Here is a 15656-nt window from a genome sequence, read left to right on the forward strand (position 1 = left end):
TGTTTTCATGTTATAATTTCTGTTCATTCTAGAAAGAAAGAGGCATAATTTATATTTATTTCCTAATTTTTATGGTGGTTGCAAGATCGGTCAATTCTACTGAACCCGTACAGAGATTAATTACTGAAAATAACAGATAAAATATAAAGATTTTTCTTAAGAAACATTTGATAACTATCTCAACATTATAAAGATTTCACATTTGAAATTTCAAAATGTTCTGATTCATAAAAGTATTTTTAATCTTAAAAGTAATATATTGCATGATAGATAGGCAACATGCGAAAAGAAAAAAAAGACATGAGAAAAACATTGCTTTACAAACCTTACGACTTAATGAAAAAAAATTGATATTTTGCAAATGAAAGCATTGTAATGTTTACTGATAATATGCCAAATTTCCTTAACATTTGCTTATTAATTTAAAATTTATAGCATGAAAACTATAACAAGCACAAAATGGTTACGAGGTCTGACCCAGGGACCAAGCCCATGCTGAAAGAGTTTAAAAGCTTTAAGTACAGGATGAAACAGGAATTACCAGCCAATAATAGATGAATATTAGATGACCGTAACACGTAGAAACTCAATGGTTTGTACACTATACAATCAGTGACTTCAGGGAGCCAGCCCCTATATTATGTATGAAGTGATGGAGTAAAAAAAAAATACACATAATATTATATTTTATTACAACATTCACAGAATAATTACTGTAAAAGGCACAAAGATTTATTTAAAGAAATGTTTTAGACATACGAGTTATTTGGAAAAACTGCTTTTCTACTGATTTAATTTTATACGTTCTTAGTGGAGGTTGTGTCTTAGCCTAGTCATATATATGCCCATTGCTATGCATTATATACAGAGAATTTAGTTACACAGAAACTACAAATGGCACCATATTTTCAAACTAATCTCCATGACAATCTCCAGATGTAACTTAAATTTTTACATCTTGAACTAATGTGATCAAATAGTCAATAGCTACAGTAAATCATCATGGACTGTATCAGCTAGTATCCCACAACAGATATCTTTAAGCTTTAGCATCAAGCTCAGTTTGAGCATCAGCTCTGCAATCACGGTGATTGCCAATCCTAAGTGTCAAATTACAGCCAACATTGCTTGATTGCAGATTTTATATATACTGCAGATAGAGTAGCCATCATTGAAGCTGATTATAAAAAGTTGCAAAAATCGTGCCAGCAGAAGATGGCAAAAATGATGGCGATTCTAGGCAAAAGTGATACAGAAGTTTTGTGGCTATATATTTTATTGATAAAATAATTACTTTCAGATAAAGTATGCAGCAGCAGTGGCCCACCAGAGTTTAGAGTCATCACAGTGTAATTCTAGCTAACAACAAGGAGTCAAAATAGGGATTTGTAGCTTCAGTATATAGTGTCTATGGTAGCTCCAGTCTTGTATATTTACCTTGTTCACTATCCCTATTTGCAGGTTTTTAAATTCACAATTTTTTATCTTGTGTCTGAAACCTTAAGTGTGTTTATTTACTTTTTTGCAACTGCATTTTCACTTTAAGCTAGCTATTTTGTTTCTGTGTTGTTTTTTTACAATCCCTATTCCCCTTTTCCAAATTAACAATTTTTAATATTCATGTGCTAATTGTATTCATATACAATGATAATACAGTACTTTAATTAAATTTTGAATATAACTCTCTAAAAACTTGTGACATATGCACTTTGATCTACCCGTAGCAAGGGTTAATATGTTCAAATGGGAAAAATACACAAAACTGGAGACGTTCAAATAGCCTAGAACAAGTGGACTGTATCACAAAATATAGGTTATCGAAATGTATAATGAATATGATTCCAACACTAAAACTGTACCAATCAGTCATATTAAACTAAAAAAAGCCTTTGAAATGGGGAAGTGGATTCCAAGAAAATAACTTGCAATGACTAGGCAAACTAAATCAAAACAAAAAGTAGGTGAAAAGATAACTTGTGAAGTTCAAAAACATGAAAAAAAAGTCAATAACAAAAGAAAGAAAAAAAAACTTTCAAACATAAGTTCATTTTCAGGTGACTGTATTATATAGTTTCTTGATCTGATAAAGACTTATTTTTATCCGTTGGAAACTTCTGCACGTCATATTTATCTGTAGATTGTGAAATAAATATTTAATGTTTACCACGTAACAGATAGTAAATCTTTTTTAACTCCTAAATTCATTATTTGAGCCACTAGCTCACATCACAAAACAACCATACATAAACTTCTGTTGTTAAAAATAATCTATCAGAACAAATTTAACAAAGTACCTGTACATCTTCTTCTGAGGATATTTCAACTCGAAGAAATTTAAGAATAGCATGTTCTTCAGTTGAAAGTGCCAGCAGGAGATCATCATTTAGAAGATGATAATTGAGTGAAAGTTCACAAAGCCGATGACAGTGGTCAGCAACAGCCTGGATACCTGAAAAGAGAAAAAAAAAATGAATTGTCATGAATTAAAGGCTACCAAAAAAAAAATTATGTTTCTTTGGATACAATGAAACACTAACAAAAATAATCATCCTGCAGCTTGAAAGTTTAATTATATAAATAGTTTAAATCCTGAATATTTACTTGAATTAACAAAACTGTGGGAGAAATTTTGAAAAAGTAACAGTGACAGTACCAGCGATATTACTAAAGCACATGGGTAACCTTGTCATTGTGAGGTGGAGCTTAGGCTGAAAGTATGATAACTCATAGAGGGTCCAGGGGTATGCTTCTCTGAAAAATTTTTTGAATCAAGACTATCAGAAACACTATTTCCTGAATTTCCTGGCCTCTTTTCAAACAACAACATAAACAGAAATTACAGCATGAAAATGTAATAAATGTATAAATTTACATTATATATTTACATGTTTTAGATCTGTTGAATAAGTGCACACCACTGACTGTCCAACTGAAATATGTGGTCATACAACATACACTATTCTTTTTTTCATTTCTCATTTGCTCAAAGTCATTAAAAATGGCATCAATAGTATTTTTCTAAAGAACCTTTTTTTTTTTAAGTAAAAAAGAGACTCATAAAGGTTTCAGCTAAAGTGATTCTAGTAACTGAGTTCCTCCACCATATAAATGCTGGTAGAAACTGATATATAAAACCAAAGTAGCCTGGTAGATGAGATGAAGTATGCAGGTGATTAAACACACACCTGGTATCTAATCAGAACCATGAAATAGTCTAGATTACAGTATTGATAATACTTGTAATAAATAAAAGGACAACCTAAATACCCTATTTTTAAAAGAGCAGAAAAAGAAAAAAACTTAATGATCTGGCTGCATATCACCAAAGCTATGTCAAACAAAATAATTTTGTTGAATATTTCTATTTGTGGAAGATTTTGACCCCCAAATTTTATGGAAGTAGCATATTTTGATCAGTGACACCTACCCATAATCAAAATCACATTTATTCTATCGTCTAAAAATGCTTAATTGAATTAAAATTTTATATGTGTAAGCTCATCCAATCTAAAAACAAAAAAGTAGTGTTATGAATATATTACTTAGTTATGATTTGATATAATTCATATAAAAATATTAAAATACATTAAACCTTGTACTTACAGGAGTGACCATATAATTCAAGCAGAAGCTAAATGAAACAGCCTAAAAACAATGTTAAGAATTAAGAAGTCAACAGAACATACTTTGTTTCTTTACTAAAGTTAACAAAGGTCATAAAGTTGAATAAAGAACTAGTTTTGATCATGACAATAACAATTATAACTAACAGCAAATAACAAAGGATTAGTTCAATCCTTTTGATTTCATGTTCAAACATATTAGCAGTGTTAAAAATAAAGACACAGATAATAATAAAAGAAATATTATTGACCATCTTCCTAATATGCATTAATATTAAGTCAAATACCTCTTAACAGAGTCAAATACATAACAATTATATTTTCTCAAAATGTACCTCTGGCAGAAACTCGGGGACAGCTCTTCATCTCAAGGAATTCCAAAGAATTGCTGCTGTTAGTGGCCAAGAGTTGTAATGATGGATCATCAACAGGAGTCTCTTCAATAGCTAGGGAAGATAGGGAATGGCACTTGTCAATGACTAATGTCAAGGCAGAGACAAACTGACTGGGATCCAGCTGAAGGAAGGACGGTTTAGCAGATGACATCAACTGAAGAGTTTTTAAGGAGCAATGTACCAGTTGGGATAGAATTTGGCATGCAGTTTCAGCAGACTCCCTACAACTGTCTACTTTGAATGTAACAAACCTAAGGTGCTGGGCATGGTGTTTGAGAATATAGTGAATTAAGGCTGGAGGTGTGGGCTGGAGAGAAGACCTGACCACAAAAAATAAAACTTCATTAAAATACAAATGATCAGAATAATAAATTTACAAACTAAAAAACATAAATACATGAGGTTAAATTGTTATCATCACTTCAGTCTTTCATTGTTTATTTAGTGAATGATTAAAAAGAAATATAATTCAATTCTTTCGTCATAACACAACTAGTAGTAATTAAATTCTCTCTATTTTATAAAAAAAAAGTGAAAGTTGTAAAGAAAAAGTTTTTCTGAACAATAAAGACATACAGAAATCTTTTCTACCATGTTACAGCAAACAAATAACTGTCAAACAGATGAATTACTTGGATTGAATTATTTGGATTGATGTTAGCTTTCATCACGTAATATAAGGAATATTAAAACAAGAGGAAATCCTCAATAGCTGCAGCACTGGAAATTCTTTTAGGCAGGATTAGGGTAAATTAATCTACGAGACTTTTTTTTTCATTAGCTACATTTTTATGCACTAGCAATATGAAGTGTGGGGCGCATGTATTCCAGATTCAATTTTATTATTCATCAAGATCTCTACCAGCCTACCCTCAAATTTAAATTCTTTTAGGCAGGATTAGAATAAGTTAATCTATAAGACCTTGGGCACGGTCAAATACATCAATCAAAAGGGTTTGACCGCTCGAGTCCAAAACTGTAATTAGATCTCAAATCAGTCAAAAGATAACATAGCTATGAGCTAAAAGTTTGTATTTTAAAAACAAAACTCAGAGCCATTCTATAAGCTGGTATGCCGTTACTAAAAATACACTACAAAAATAGTTTATAAGTGCTTTCAATATTCTGCAGTTGCTTCACTGTATTATTACGAATAACAGTTTCATTTCAAAAATGATAATCCCATAAAATTGCAACTTTTCCAACTTTCGATCTGTTTTAAACATGACTAGTTTTTTTATGAGGTCAACTGCGATTTTCCTAAAAACTATTACTTATTTACTACGTAGAATTTCTGAATAAGTGATATTTGTAATTGTTTCTTCCTGGCATGTTCCTTTGGCTGTTAGGCGAGAAGCATGTATTAGGTTTTACACATTGATTTGAAATCAGGAGAAAATGCTTTTGGTATAGGACCACGTATTTTTTCAGTTCACAGTCAAGATGCAAAAAATGTCATAAATTGCAACGTATAATGAACAATAAATGTAAAGTTTTGATTTTTTTACACATGATCATACAAACTATTTATGTGTAAAGTTTTACATTATTTATCTTTAGTTCACACATGTTGAAACTATCTTCCAAATATTGTCATTATTGTAATCCTCACAGAAGCCCATGTAAAACACAAATTAGCTGTACTAAAGTTTTTATAAACTGAATTTGCACAGTTTATAAAATACAGATGAGTGGTTTGTTTCTCAGTTCACAGAATGTTTACTATATTATATAAGTTTTATTAGTACGAAGATTAGTAAGAAACCCAGAAAGTGGTTTTATAAAACAGCTCATTAAGTAGTTATGAATATTCCTGCATTTTGAAATTATAGTTGTATATAAATCTTGAAATTTTTGTCATGTTTTAAGTAATTGTAATTATTTGTTATTTACCAAATTTTATTTGTCCTCAAGAAGTGCAGTTTTATAGATTTCTTGGTAATTGATCTTTTTTTCCTGTTTACCTATGATATTGTTGGTTTCCTGTGGTATGCTACTAGTTCGACAATGTAGCTGTAACTTGCCTTAGGTTATTTGACCTGAGAGTGTGAAGAATGGAACATTTCCAATTAGAACACAATCGTAGGGATGACAGCATTCCCATAATATGTAAAATGAAACCGATATCACAAATTGCAGTGATCTCACTATGCAGACAAAGTTGGCATTTTTAAATATGTAATTATATATAGAATATAAAAAATTGATAATTTTTATTGCAGGAGAACTCTAAATTTTACAAGTGGAGTGACTTTGTTTTCTTTATGGTAATGTAACAAATTGTATTGCATGATGGCATATCAGGCAATACCTTTCATGTGCAATGTATTTTATGCTTTCTTCAATTGCATAATTTTGAATATATATATATATTAGAAGGTCTATCTCAAAATATTTAATTTCTATTTCATTTATTTTTAATATATACTTGGCTAAGAAAATTTGGGATTAGAATTCAATTCCAACACCATAAATTTAGCTATCCTATATAATATTTAATTTGCATATGAGATATATCTATCACAAAGCACAAACAACAAAGATAAATCTATAAAACAACCCAAAATTGTATAAATTCACAGAATTTTTACTTCAGATAATACAAATCATATTGTTATGAAATCAAGAATACTAAATGTTACTGAACAATTATCTAAAGAGTACTAATAAATTTGACAATTAGCAATCAATCGGTCTGTGCTGTTTATTAGCAGCAATCAATTTTTATTGTTACTAGTTTTATGTTTCCGTGGGTGCTATGATTGGCTTGTATGTATTCCTAAATATTAGCTTCACCAACTGTTGAAAAACATTTGTACAATGTAAGACTTTTAATAGGAAAAAATAGTTACATGCATGTCATGTGAGAGCTTATCAGTGTGAAAGGGATAGTGCACTACATACACTCCACCTTTACACTGGATCGTCAACTAATGGCAATATAACATATTCATGCATTGGTGCCATCTTTGGTATAAATCAGTAATAGTTAGCTCTGAAGGAAAACCTTAAAAAGGTTGAAGGCTTAGTGAAACACCTTGAAATCTGCTTCGCCTAAAATGTTACCTATTTTTATTCTTTCTCCTAAGGTTTTTAAAAACTTTTTTTTTGAGATTTCAGTCACACTGTGGCAACATTATACTTTTTTCACAGGTCTAACACAGTAAGAAAATTAAAGCGATTTTTTAAAAAGTTCACAACTCAAAGAAAATAATTTTTAAGAACGATCTTTGAAAATAAAATGCAAAAAAATAAAACTTTTCTTTTGTGGCTTCAATCTCCATCTCATGCTCTTTTAGTAACTTACTCATATATCTTATGTAGTTTTTGTGTTTGTTTCTCAAAAACAAATACTGATTAACCAAACAAAAACTCAAATATACAAGACATACCACTGAGGGTGAGCTATAACAAAATCAAAGGACTGCCACAACTGGGGCATGTGGTAAATTTTTTGCCAACTGCAACACACCTGAGCAGCTCTTGCTCTTTCATACAATGTCAGGTGTTTAAATATCTAAAATAGAAAAATAGAGTGAACAAAAATAAATTAACCCTACAACATATAAATATTGCTCTGTTATTCTTGGCTTCTTTAGATAATACAAGAATGACTAAATACTATTTCAAAAACAATGTGGTTGAAGTGTAGAAAACAATGGTATTCATAATTCTGGCCTATATCACTTAGTCAATTAAATTTTAATTAAATGTACCATTATATTATTTGAAATCACATTTTCATATTTTTTTTCTGATTGTACATGTACAGTGTCTCTAAGAATAAAAATTTAAAGGAAGTGAATTGTTTAATTTATATCTTTACAGTAGTTCTAAATACCTAGATGTACTAAATGCCCAAATAAGATAAATTTTCTTATTAGTAGTTATTCAAATTAGTGCTAAGTTTTAAGATTTGAAATATAACATTATGTTCATTTTAAATCAGTGTTAGCACCTGTGTATCTATAACTGCATAATAACTTTTTTCATAAAATCTTCAGCATAGCTAATTGTACACAAGTTCCTTAACTCTCTTACTACGGGCTTGGTGCCAGGAGTAACCTTGTAATCATTTTATGCTTGTTATAGTTTTCATACTACAACTTTTAATACAGCATGTGTATCTTCACAAAATTTTGAAGATTATAAGTAAATATTACAAGGCTTTCACACACAAAATATCAGATTTTTTAAATTAAGTTTTGTGGTTTTTTTAAGTAATGATTTGCTCATGCATTTTATAATTTCAAATGTAGACTGCCCAACATAGAGTAATTTTGATTTTAAGATTAAAAATACTTTTATGCACTTTTTGTCATTCTAGAATGACTATAAATTCTAACAAGAAACCACAAATGTTTAGTCAAAATTGCTTAAATCTCATAAAATTATACACATATATGTTTGTATTATTTTTATTTTATTGACCTTTCAGCTGTGTCTAACTAACATTATAGAGGTTGTAATTGCATGGTGCACGTGCACTCGTGTTACTGTATCGGATAGTATAAAACTGGCCTTTACAAAGTAACCTGTCTTGGCTTTGTTCTAGTATACCAGCATTTTGTAAAATACAATCACATTTTGGTTATAATGAGTTACATATGTATATATATTATTACTATTTGCAAATAAATTCTTAAATTTCACTTATTTTTCTTAAAACAGTAAATAAAGAAATCCAAAAAAAAAAAGATCTCTTCTACTTAAGAACTTTGTACTCATTTGCTGCTTGCCGTAATTTGCTAAGCCTTGCCAAATTTTGCACGTGGAGAATGTAAAAGAAAATAATGTTTTTACGTTTTATATATACATTTTGAAATAATAAAAAATAATAAATTACTATATCAATACCACAGAAATCCACTATAATTCATCAGGCTTAGTAACTAAGCTGTATTTGGGTCTAAAAAAATATATTTTGAACATTTTTACTTACCCCTTCCTTCCCAGATTCAAGACAAAAAGAAAAATTTGGGGGGACTTTCCACCTTTAAGAGCCAGGAAATCACATAGAGGAAATTCTGAGCTATTCATTGGTTATAAAGCCATGAAGAAGCAAAACAGATGTACGTAAGAAAGTACTTACAAAAAGGAAGAAGTGGGTGGGGCCACTGTGTTTGATTTGTTAAGTATAGTGATATCTCAGCAAACAAAAGAGATAGAAGGTTTTTATTTTATATTCTAGCTTGCCAATATTGGTAATTTGAGTTCTTAATTTGTAAGAAACAATAGACTTTGTATTTGAACATCACAATCATATAATTTGAACCAAAGCAGCATTCAACATATCACATGGCACGCAAAAGTTGATATTAGGAATTTTTCTCTAATATTTAATTTTAAACTAAGAAAATAAACTCATGTATAATACTAAAATTTTAATTATAATCTACAATTTGATACCAAACTTATTGACAAACATTTATAAAATAGTAGTTCAATAAAATTTTGAATGTAAGTCTACAAACGTGATGACATGCCCTTTGAACCCTGACCACAGGAAGACTTGTAGCAAGAGGGTTAAGAAGTGTATACTTAAATAACAATACAGTGACGCTTTTCCACGGCTGTTTGTAGTTCATGTTAGCGTTATCTATTTTCTTTTATCTCCAAGTTTAGCCAATTCAACTGGTCCACTATCCAAAAAACAAATTAGGACTCGTATTTCATATTATAATTGATCATTCAATGCCATAATTATAGAGTCAGAAAGGCTTATCTTCTTTTCTTACAATGTAAATCATATTTTTGTTTAATGTTAAGGTTCAATGTTTTTTAATGAGCTACCACAGATTAATTTATAATTTTCAAAATATTTGTCACACACGTCAAAAAGAAGATACCACAGTTTGTCTGTGTTCATTCATATCTGTGAAAGTTTGTGCAAGAATTGAAGTATTTACATGTATGCAATGTCAGATAAGTAGAACATTTAACACTTGTATATATATTTTAAACTGAAGAATTTTAATACTTTAGCTCTTAAAATATTGATCTAATCTAATAAAATATATTTTATATTTGTATTTTACTTTAATACTTTAGCTCTCTAAAAAACACTGATCTAATCTAATAAAATATACTATACTTTATATTTGTTACTATCCTAAAACATGACATGAAACTGCATTAATTGAGACTCATCATCACCACAGATGAAAGCTTTCAAATAACTACTGTTGTAACCTATATTTTTTCATTTTATCTGTCAGTTACCTTCCAGTTCATCACAATAACACCTTCCTTTGGGAAACTTGATCAAAAAAGAATAAAACCTAACTAAACATAAAACAATAACTCATAACTATACAAAAACAACCAACTGAAAAAAAGAGGAGTTTACAAATGGATAATAATATTGATTTCAGGTTTTTTGTAATAATTCAATTCAAAAATACCTTATAAAAAGGTATTTGCCTTGATTCCAGGGTCCTGTTATTTAAAAACCTTTAGACTTGAAATAAATACTGTGTTAAACAAATTCAACTTTCATAAAAACAATCTGGTTACAATGGATTACCTTGAATAGTCTCAAACATTCATGATCAATTCTCTGAGGTGTTAACAATACTTGGATAAGCTTGAGTTCTGTTGAATGGAACTATAATAATGATGAAACTAAGAAACAAAGTTACGCTAAAAAATAATCAAAACAAAAAAGCTGTTTAAAAGGAAGTTTTACAGACTGAAAACTTACCAACAATAGAGCCAAGGAGGGAAGTTCTGTCCAATCTGTCTCATTCTGAGACAGGCCTGAAAGATGAGTTTTAGCACTATCACTTTTATCAACAAGGGCACTGTAGTCACAGCACTTTATATACTTTCCTTTTTTAGCAGAAGAATTATGAGTTCCACTTGTGAAGATAGTAGGACATGGTCTTCGTGCCATGTTTATTAAGTCTGGCTTTTTAACATGGCATACAATAAAAAGCTAAAGAAAGAACACAGATGATTTATATTGTCAATAAAAATACAATAACATTTTCTTTCCAGAATTTTGAAACTTTTAGTTACAATAATGATAGGAGTAAATCACCAAGGTATCCTTGTTGAGCATTTTATCTTAGAAGTGTCAGTATAAACCTTTTATTTTTGCATGATAAACTAACAAGATTAATGATAACAGCTTAAAAAAAAAGAGCATAGAAAAAGATTTCCATGAAAAAACAAATTCACATTAAAACCTATAATGTTAATTTCATGGCAGCAAAGCAATATCAGACAAACAAGTCCTCTTTCAATCAAGCTTATTTTTTTATTTTTACATCACACCATTACTATGTTAAAATATAAAAATTTGATGAAAAGCTAAAGCAACTAAAAGAAATGAAATAAGCTTTTTATTAGCAGAAATTAACTAATGTGTTACCATTATTGTTAATGATTGAGCAAATAAGATATTAGACTTTATAAACCATATGTAAGACATTATCATCTCAGTCTAAGTTAGCTGAGCATATGAGAAATACTTGTATAAAAACATATTTTGATTTGGAGACAAGAAAAAATAATAATGAAGTTTTATCTAAAACAGAATTATTCTTACATATTTATTGGCAATGTTCCTAAATTCTGAAATTTAAACAATTATTTTTGACATGCTTACATCGTAAGCACAAACATATACACCTACATATGCACACAGAGAGGGTGTTTCTGAAACTTCTGAGGATCTGTGAATATCTACAATTTCCAAGCATGGTAGGTTACAACTAGATGGTTAAACATGTAATGATGTGCACTCCTAACAGTTATGATTAACACTTATCTACAACACATAAATACACTATGGTGAGAGTTGATAGTGATGTAATAGATGGTTTTCTTACTCTGCTTTTTGAAGAATGATTTCTTTGTTTCATACATTGTGCCTTTTGTTGTACTTGTGTCAATACTCATGTTGTATGTGGATTACTGGCTCAAATTTCATGCAGTACATTCTGTGCCTTATTGTTTGCAGTACTGGCCACTAAGGTGCATAACTAAAACCATTTGTTCTACCTCCTAAAAGTACAGTGATGTTACATAAGCATCATCATCATATACTTTACCACACATCTCTCATGTTGTGTATTCAGTAGCTAAAGAACATTTGTTATAAATATCCTGAATGGCACTACTGAAAAGATACAATAATTGTTCAAAAGTTAGCATTTTCTTAAACTGAAAATGTATTTCCAATTGGTACTTAGCTCTTCTTACACAAAGCTATCTCAGTCTTCTTTCTGCCCTCTATGCATTGCTAAAAACATTTTGATGTTCAGTGCACCAGTCTCTATTCCCTACCAATTTCACGCCACTATTGAATATGTACATATCATGTGACTACTCTCCACCAATAGTATTGCACCACCCATATTGTGAGGATCTAAAAGAACAGCACTGGTAGTGGGGAGGAAATGTGAGAGGAGGTAAGTGCCTATTGGAAATACATTTTCAGTGTAAAAAAAATTTTAACTTCCAATACAGTTTTACCTCCTCTAACACAAAGCTAGAATCCCACACTGCAAAGGTGGAGATGCACAACACTGAAATAAAGCAGAAAGTGTCCACCCAGAATGAACGAGTGTGCCCTGAGATGAACCATATCACACATGTGGAGAACTACACTACTTCTGGAACAGGTATGCCCTTTCCTCTGAAAGAAAAAAATGAACTGGATACAGGCAGAAAAAAGGATGTGTACAAGTGTAATTCATTCTGAAAGGTTAAATCCATAGTAAAAAAACAACCCAACTTTGTTACGTATATAACCAACCTCAACTGGACAGACAAGGTTCCACAACTTGTCCACAGCATTAGGAGGTTGAAGATCAATCAGATAAAAAGAAATACAATACAGAGTAACATAAACATTATAGACAAAGCATGTGGACCATAATACATATACACATGAATCCCAACTGTAAGTAAACAGTGTCATACGTCAAGTAACCGGAATTACAAAAAAGAAGTTAGCATGCGAACAAACTCCCAAAACCACCATAGAAAAAAGAAGTAACCAAACTGAACTCGGCATTACTGGATCATGGCTTTGTCTCAACTCAATCATAAGAACAGGGCAATATATGTAACTGGAATTAATATCAGAAATCTTAACTCACCCAACTGTACATGCAGGGAAGAGACATCCTGCATCCAGAATTATGAGAAGGATATGGAACATTTGCTCAACTGTAGGAACAGTGGACATTCATCCTGTTGGCAGTATTATTAGCCAGACAAAGTCTACCAAACTCAACCATAGGAGCAGGGGAGGAACTAACTACAACTGGAATTAAGAGGGGGGGGGCTATAATGCATACAATCGTAAAAACAGGGCAGTGTCATCCTAAACCTAGTGTTACAAAGAGGATCCTGCATAGACTGGTCTTGCTCCAACCAACACAGTTCATCTGGCAATAAGCATCCTGGAGAAATGGAAGAAGGGAAACCAGCTTTGCCATCTTTTCAATGAGTAGAAATATGGTAAGTTAAAAATGTCTACAATACACTTAGGATGAAGCCTCCATATTCCACCACCTCAGCAACTGGGAACTGGTAAGGACTCCCTTACTCCACTCAAGAGAAAAAAAAAAGGGGGAGTAAATGCAGTGGAGAGTGCAGAAGAACGTCACACTGGAGAAAGTGAATGGGTGTCCACAATTCTTTATTTTGAAAAGCAGACCATCTCCAATTTATCCAATCAAGGGGTCAGCAGGAATGGGCAGAAATCCCCTTGTGCTTTACTCAGGAAAGTCAATGTGTGATGGTCCACAATGGAGTGAAACTTATGGATATTGAGAAACATATATATATATATACATACCACTGGGAATGTCACCAGTTGTCTTATAGAACACCCCATCTCTACAGTGAGCATTATAGCACAACCAGTAAATAGTGCAGGTTTGAGGCAAATCATACCTGGCCAGGCAACACCCACCACAGAGTGGGATCCCATTAGCAGTGGTAAAAAAGAAAACAAACAAGATGATGTGATAAGACTTACCATAGTCAAAGACAAGTGGATGTGTGCAAAATTTTCTACATATCCCGAGTCAGATACAGTCATATCATGCAGATAATGAGCGACAAAGGTATTGGGTGCAGTCCATATTCAGGCCTGAATGATTTCCTCCAATGGACGATGAAGGCAAGCAGCCAAAGACATAGTGATATGACAAATTTATGAGAAGTAACATTGTGGAGATGGCAACCTTCCATGGATAAGTCAGAATATGCCAGCCTAATGAGTTGGTGAACCCAACCATTTAGTGTGAAAGGGGATAAATCACGGGATACAGATGGATTACAGGGATGAAAAAGTTGTGAATGTGAACTCCAGAAGGAGGCAGTATGTGCCACATAACACTGTAAGGAGCAAATCAGACAAAGATGCTGATCTGAATCAAAATGGGAATACAGGTGGAAAATAGAAGGTAAGAAAAGAGTGTGAAAGCCAAACAGCCTTCATGGGCAGCATAGGTCTTAGGAAGGAAGGATTGGTCTGGATACAGGAGGACATAAGTGGAATAGTAGAGGATTCTGATAACCTTAACACTTTTGATATGGGTCACAGGTGAGAGGCCATATCATCTTGTTTTTGACTCACATTCAAAATTTTATTGAACTACTATTTCATAAATTTATGTCAATAAATTTGGTATCAAACTGTAGATTATAATTCAAATTTGAGAACTATACATTACTCAATTTGTTAAAAATAAATATTAAAAAATACAGATAAACATTGATTTCTTTGTGGTATGTTGAGTGCAGCACTGGTTCAAATTAGATGTTTGTGAAGTCACAATACTAAGTCTATAGTTTCGTATGAATTAGAAACTCAAATTACAGATTTTGACAAGCTAAAATATAAAATAAGAAGGTATTATCTTTTCTATTTGCTAAGATATTCCTCACATAATAAATCAAACATAGTGCCACCCCGCTCACCTCCTTCCATTTTTGGAAATTCTCCCTTATAAACACTTATTTCTGTATATAATATAATTAACCAATCGGAAGCTCAGAATGTCCCCTAGTGGTTTTCTAAGCCTTTCTAATGTACCTAGCAACATTTCTTTCTTTTAAATCAAGATTTCAATGAAGTAGGTTGTGTCCTTAGTCTGCTCGAAATTTCATATTTTTTTAGACCCAAATACAGCTTAGTTACTACGTTTGATAAATTATGGTAGAATTCTATGGTATTGATGTAGTAATTTATGATTTTTTAGTTATTCAGAAATATATATATAAAACCTAAAAAAATAGTTTGTTTCATATCTTCCACGTGCAAAATTTTTAAAGGTTGAGCAACCTATGTCAAGCAGCAACCAAGTACAAAGGTCATTACTAGAAGAGATAATTGTTTGCTTTACTTCTTTAGTTACTGTTCTATGTTTAAAGAAAAATATGTTTAAGAACTTATTTCAAAATAGCAATAATTTATATACATATATAATGTATAATAATTGAAAGGTGACTGTATTTTACAAAATATTTGTCTACTAAAACACAGCCAAGACAAGTTACTTTGTACAAACCAAATGTCAGTTTTATATAATTGGATACGGTAACATGAGTCCACATGAGCCGCCTCATTGTAACTTCTGTATTATTAGCCAGGCACGGGTTAAAGGTCAATATA

General features: G+C 31.3%; 1 protein-coding gene across 4 annotated transcripts in view; it reads right to left on the bottom strand.

The window, feature by feature from the left end:
- LOC106469783 (F-box/LRR-repeat protein 3-like) overlaps positions 1-15656 on the bottom strand; it is a 44727-nt gene that overhangs the window by 26139 nt on the left and 2932 nt on the right. For 2 of the 4 annotated variants that reach the window (XM_013930293.2, XM_013930294.2), the window contains exons 2-5: positions 10722-10955; positions 7411-7535; positions 3959-4338; positions 2295-2449 (exon numbers count right to left, since the gene is read on the bottom strand). In XM_013930293.2, the coding sequence (XP_013785747.1) occupies positions 2295-2449; positions 3959-4338; positions 7411-7535; positions 10722-10913 (852 nt within the window). In that variant the 5' untranslated portion in view covers positions 10914-10955. Of the gene's footprint in view, positions 1-2294; positions 2450-3958; positions 4339-7410; positions 7536-10721; positions 10956-11853; positions 12445-15656 lie in introns of those variants that run through there. The other 2 variants (XR_002612914.1, XM_022398341.1) reach the window with 2 other exon arrangements.

Source organism: Limulus polyphemus, unplaced genomic scaffold (genome assembly GCF_000517525.1).
Source record: "Limulus polyphemus unplaced genomic scaffold, Limulus_polyphemus-2.1.2 Scaffold3655, whole genome shotgun sequence".
Taxonomy (NCBI): Eukaryota; Metazoa; Arthropoda; class Merostomata; order Xiphosura; family Limulidae; genus Limulus; species Limulus polyphemus.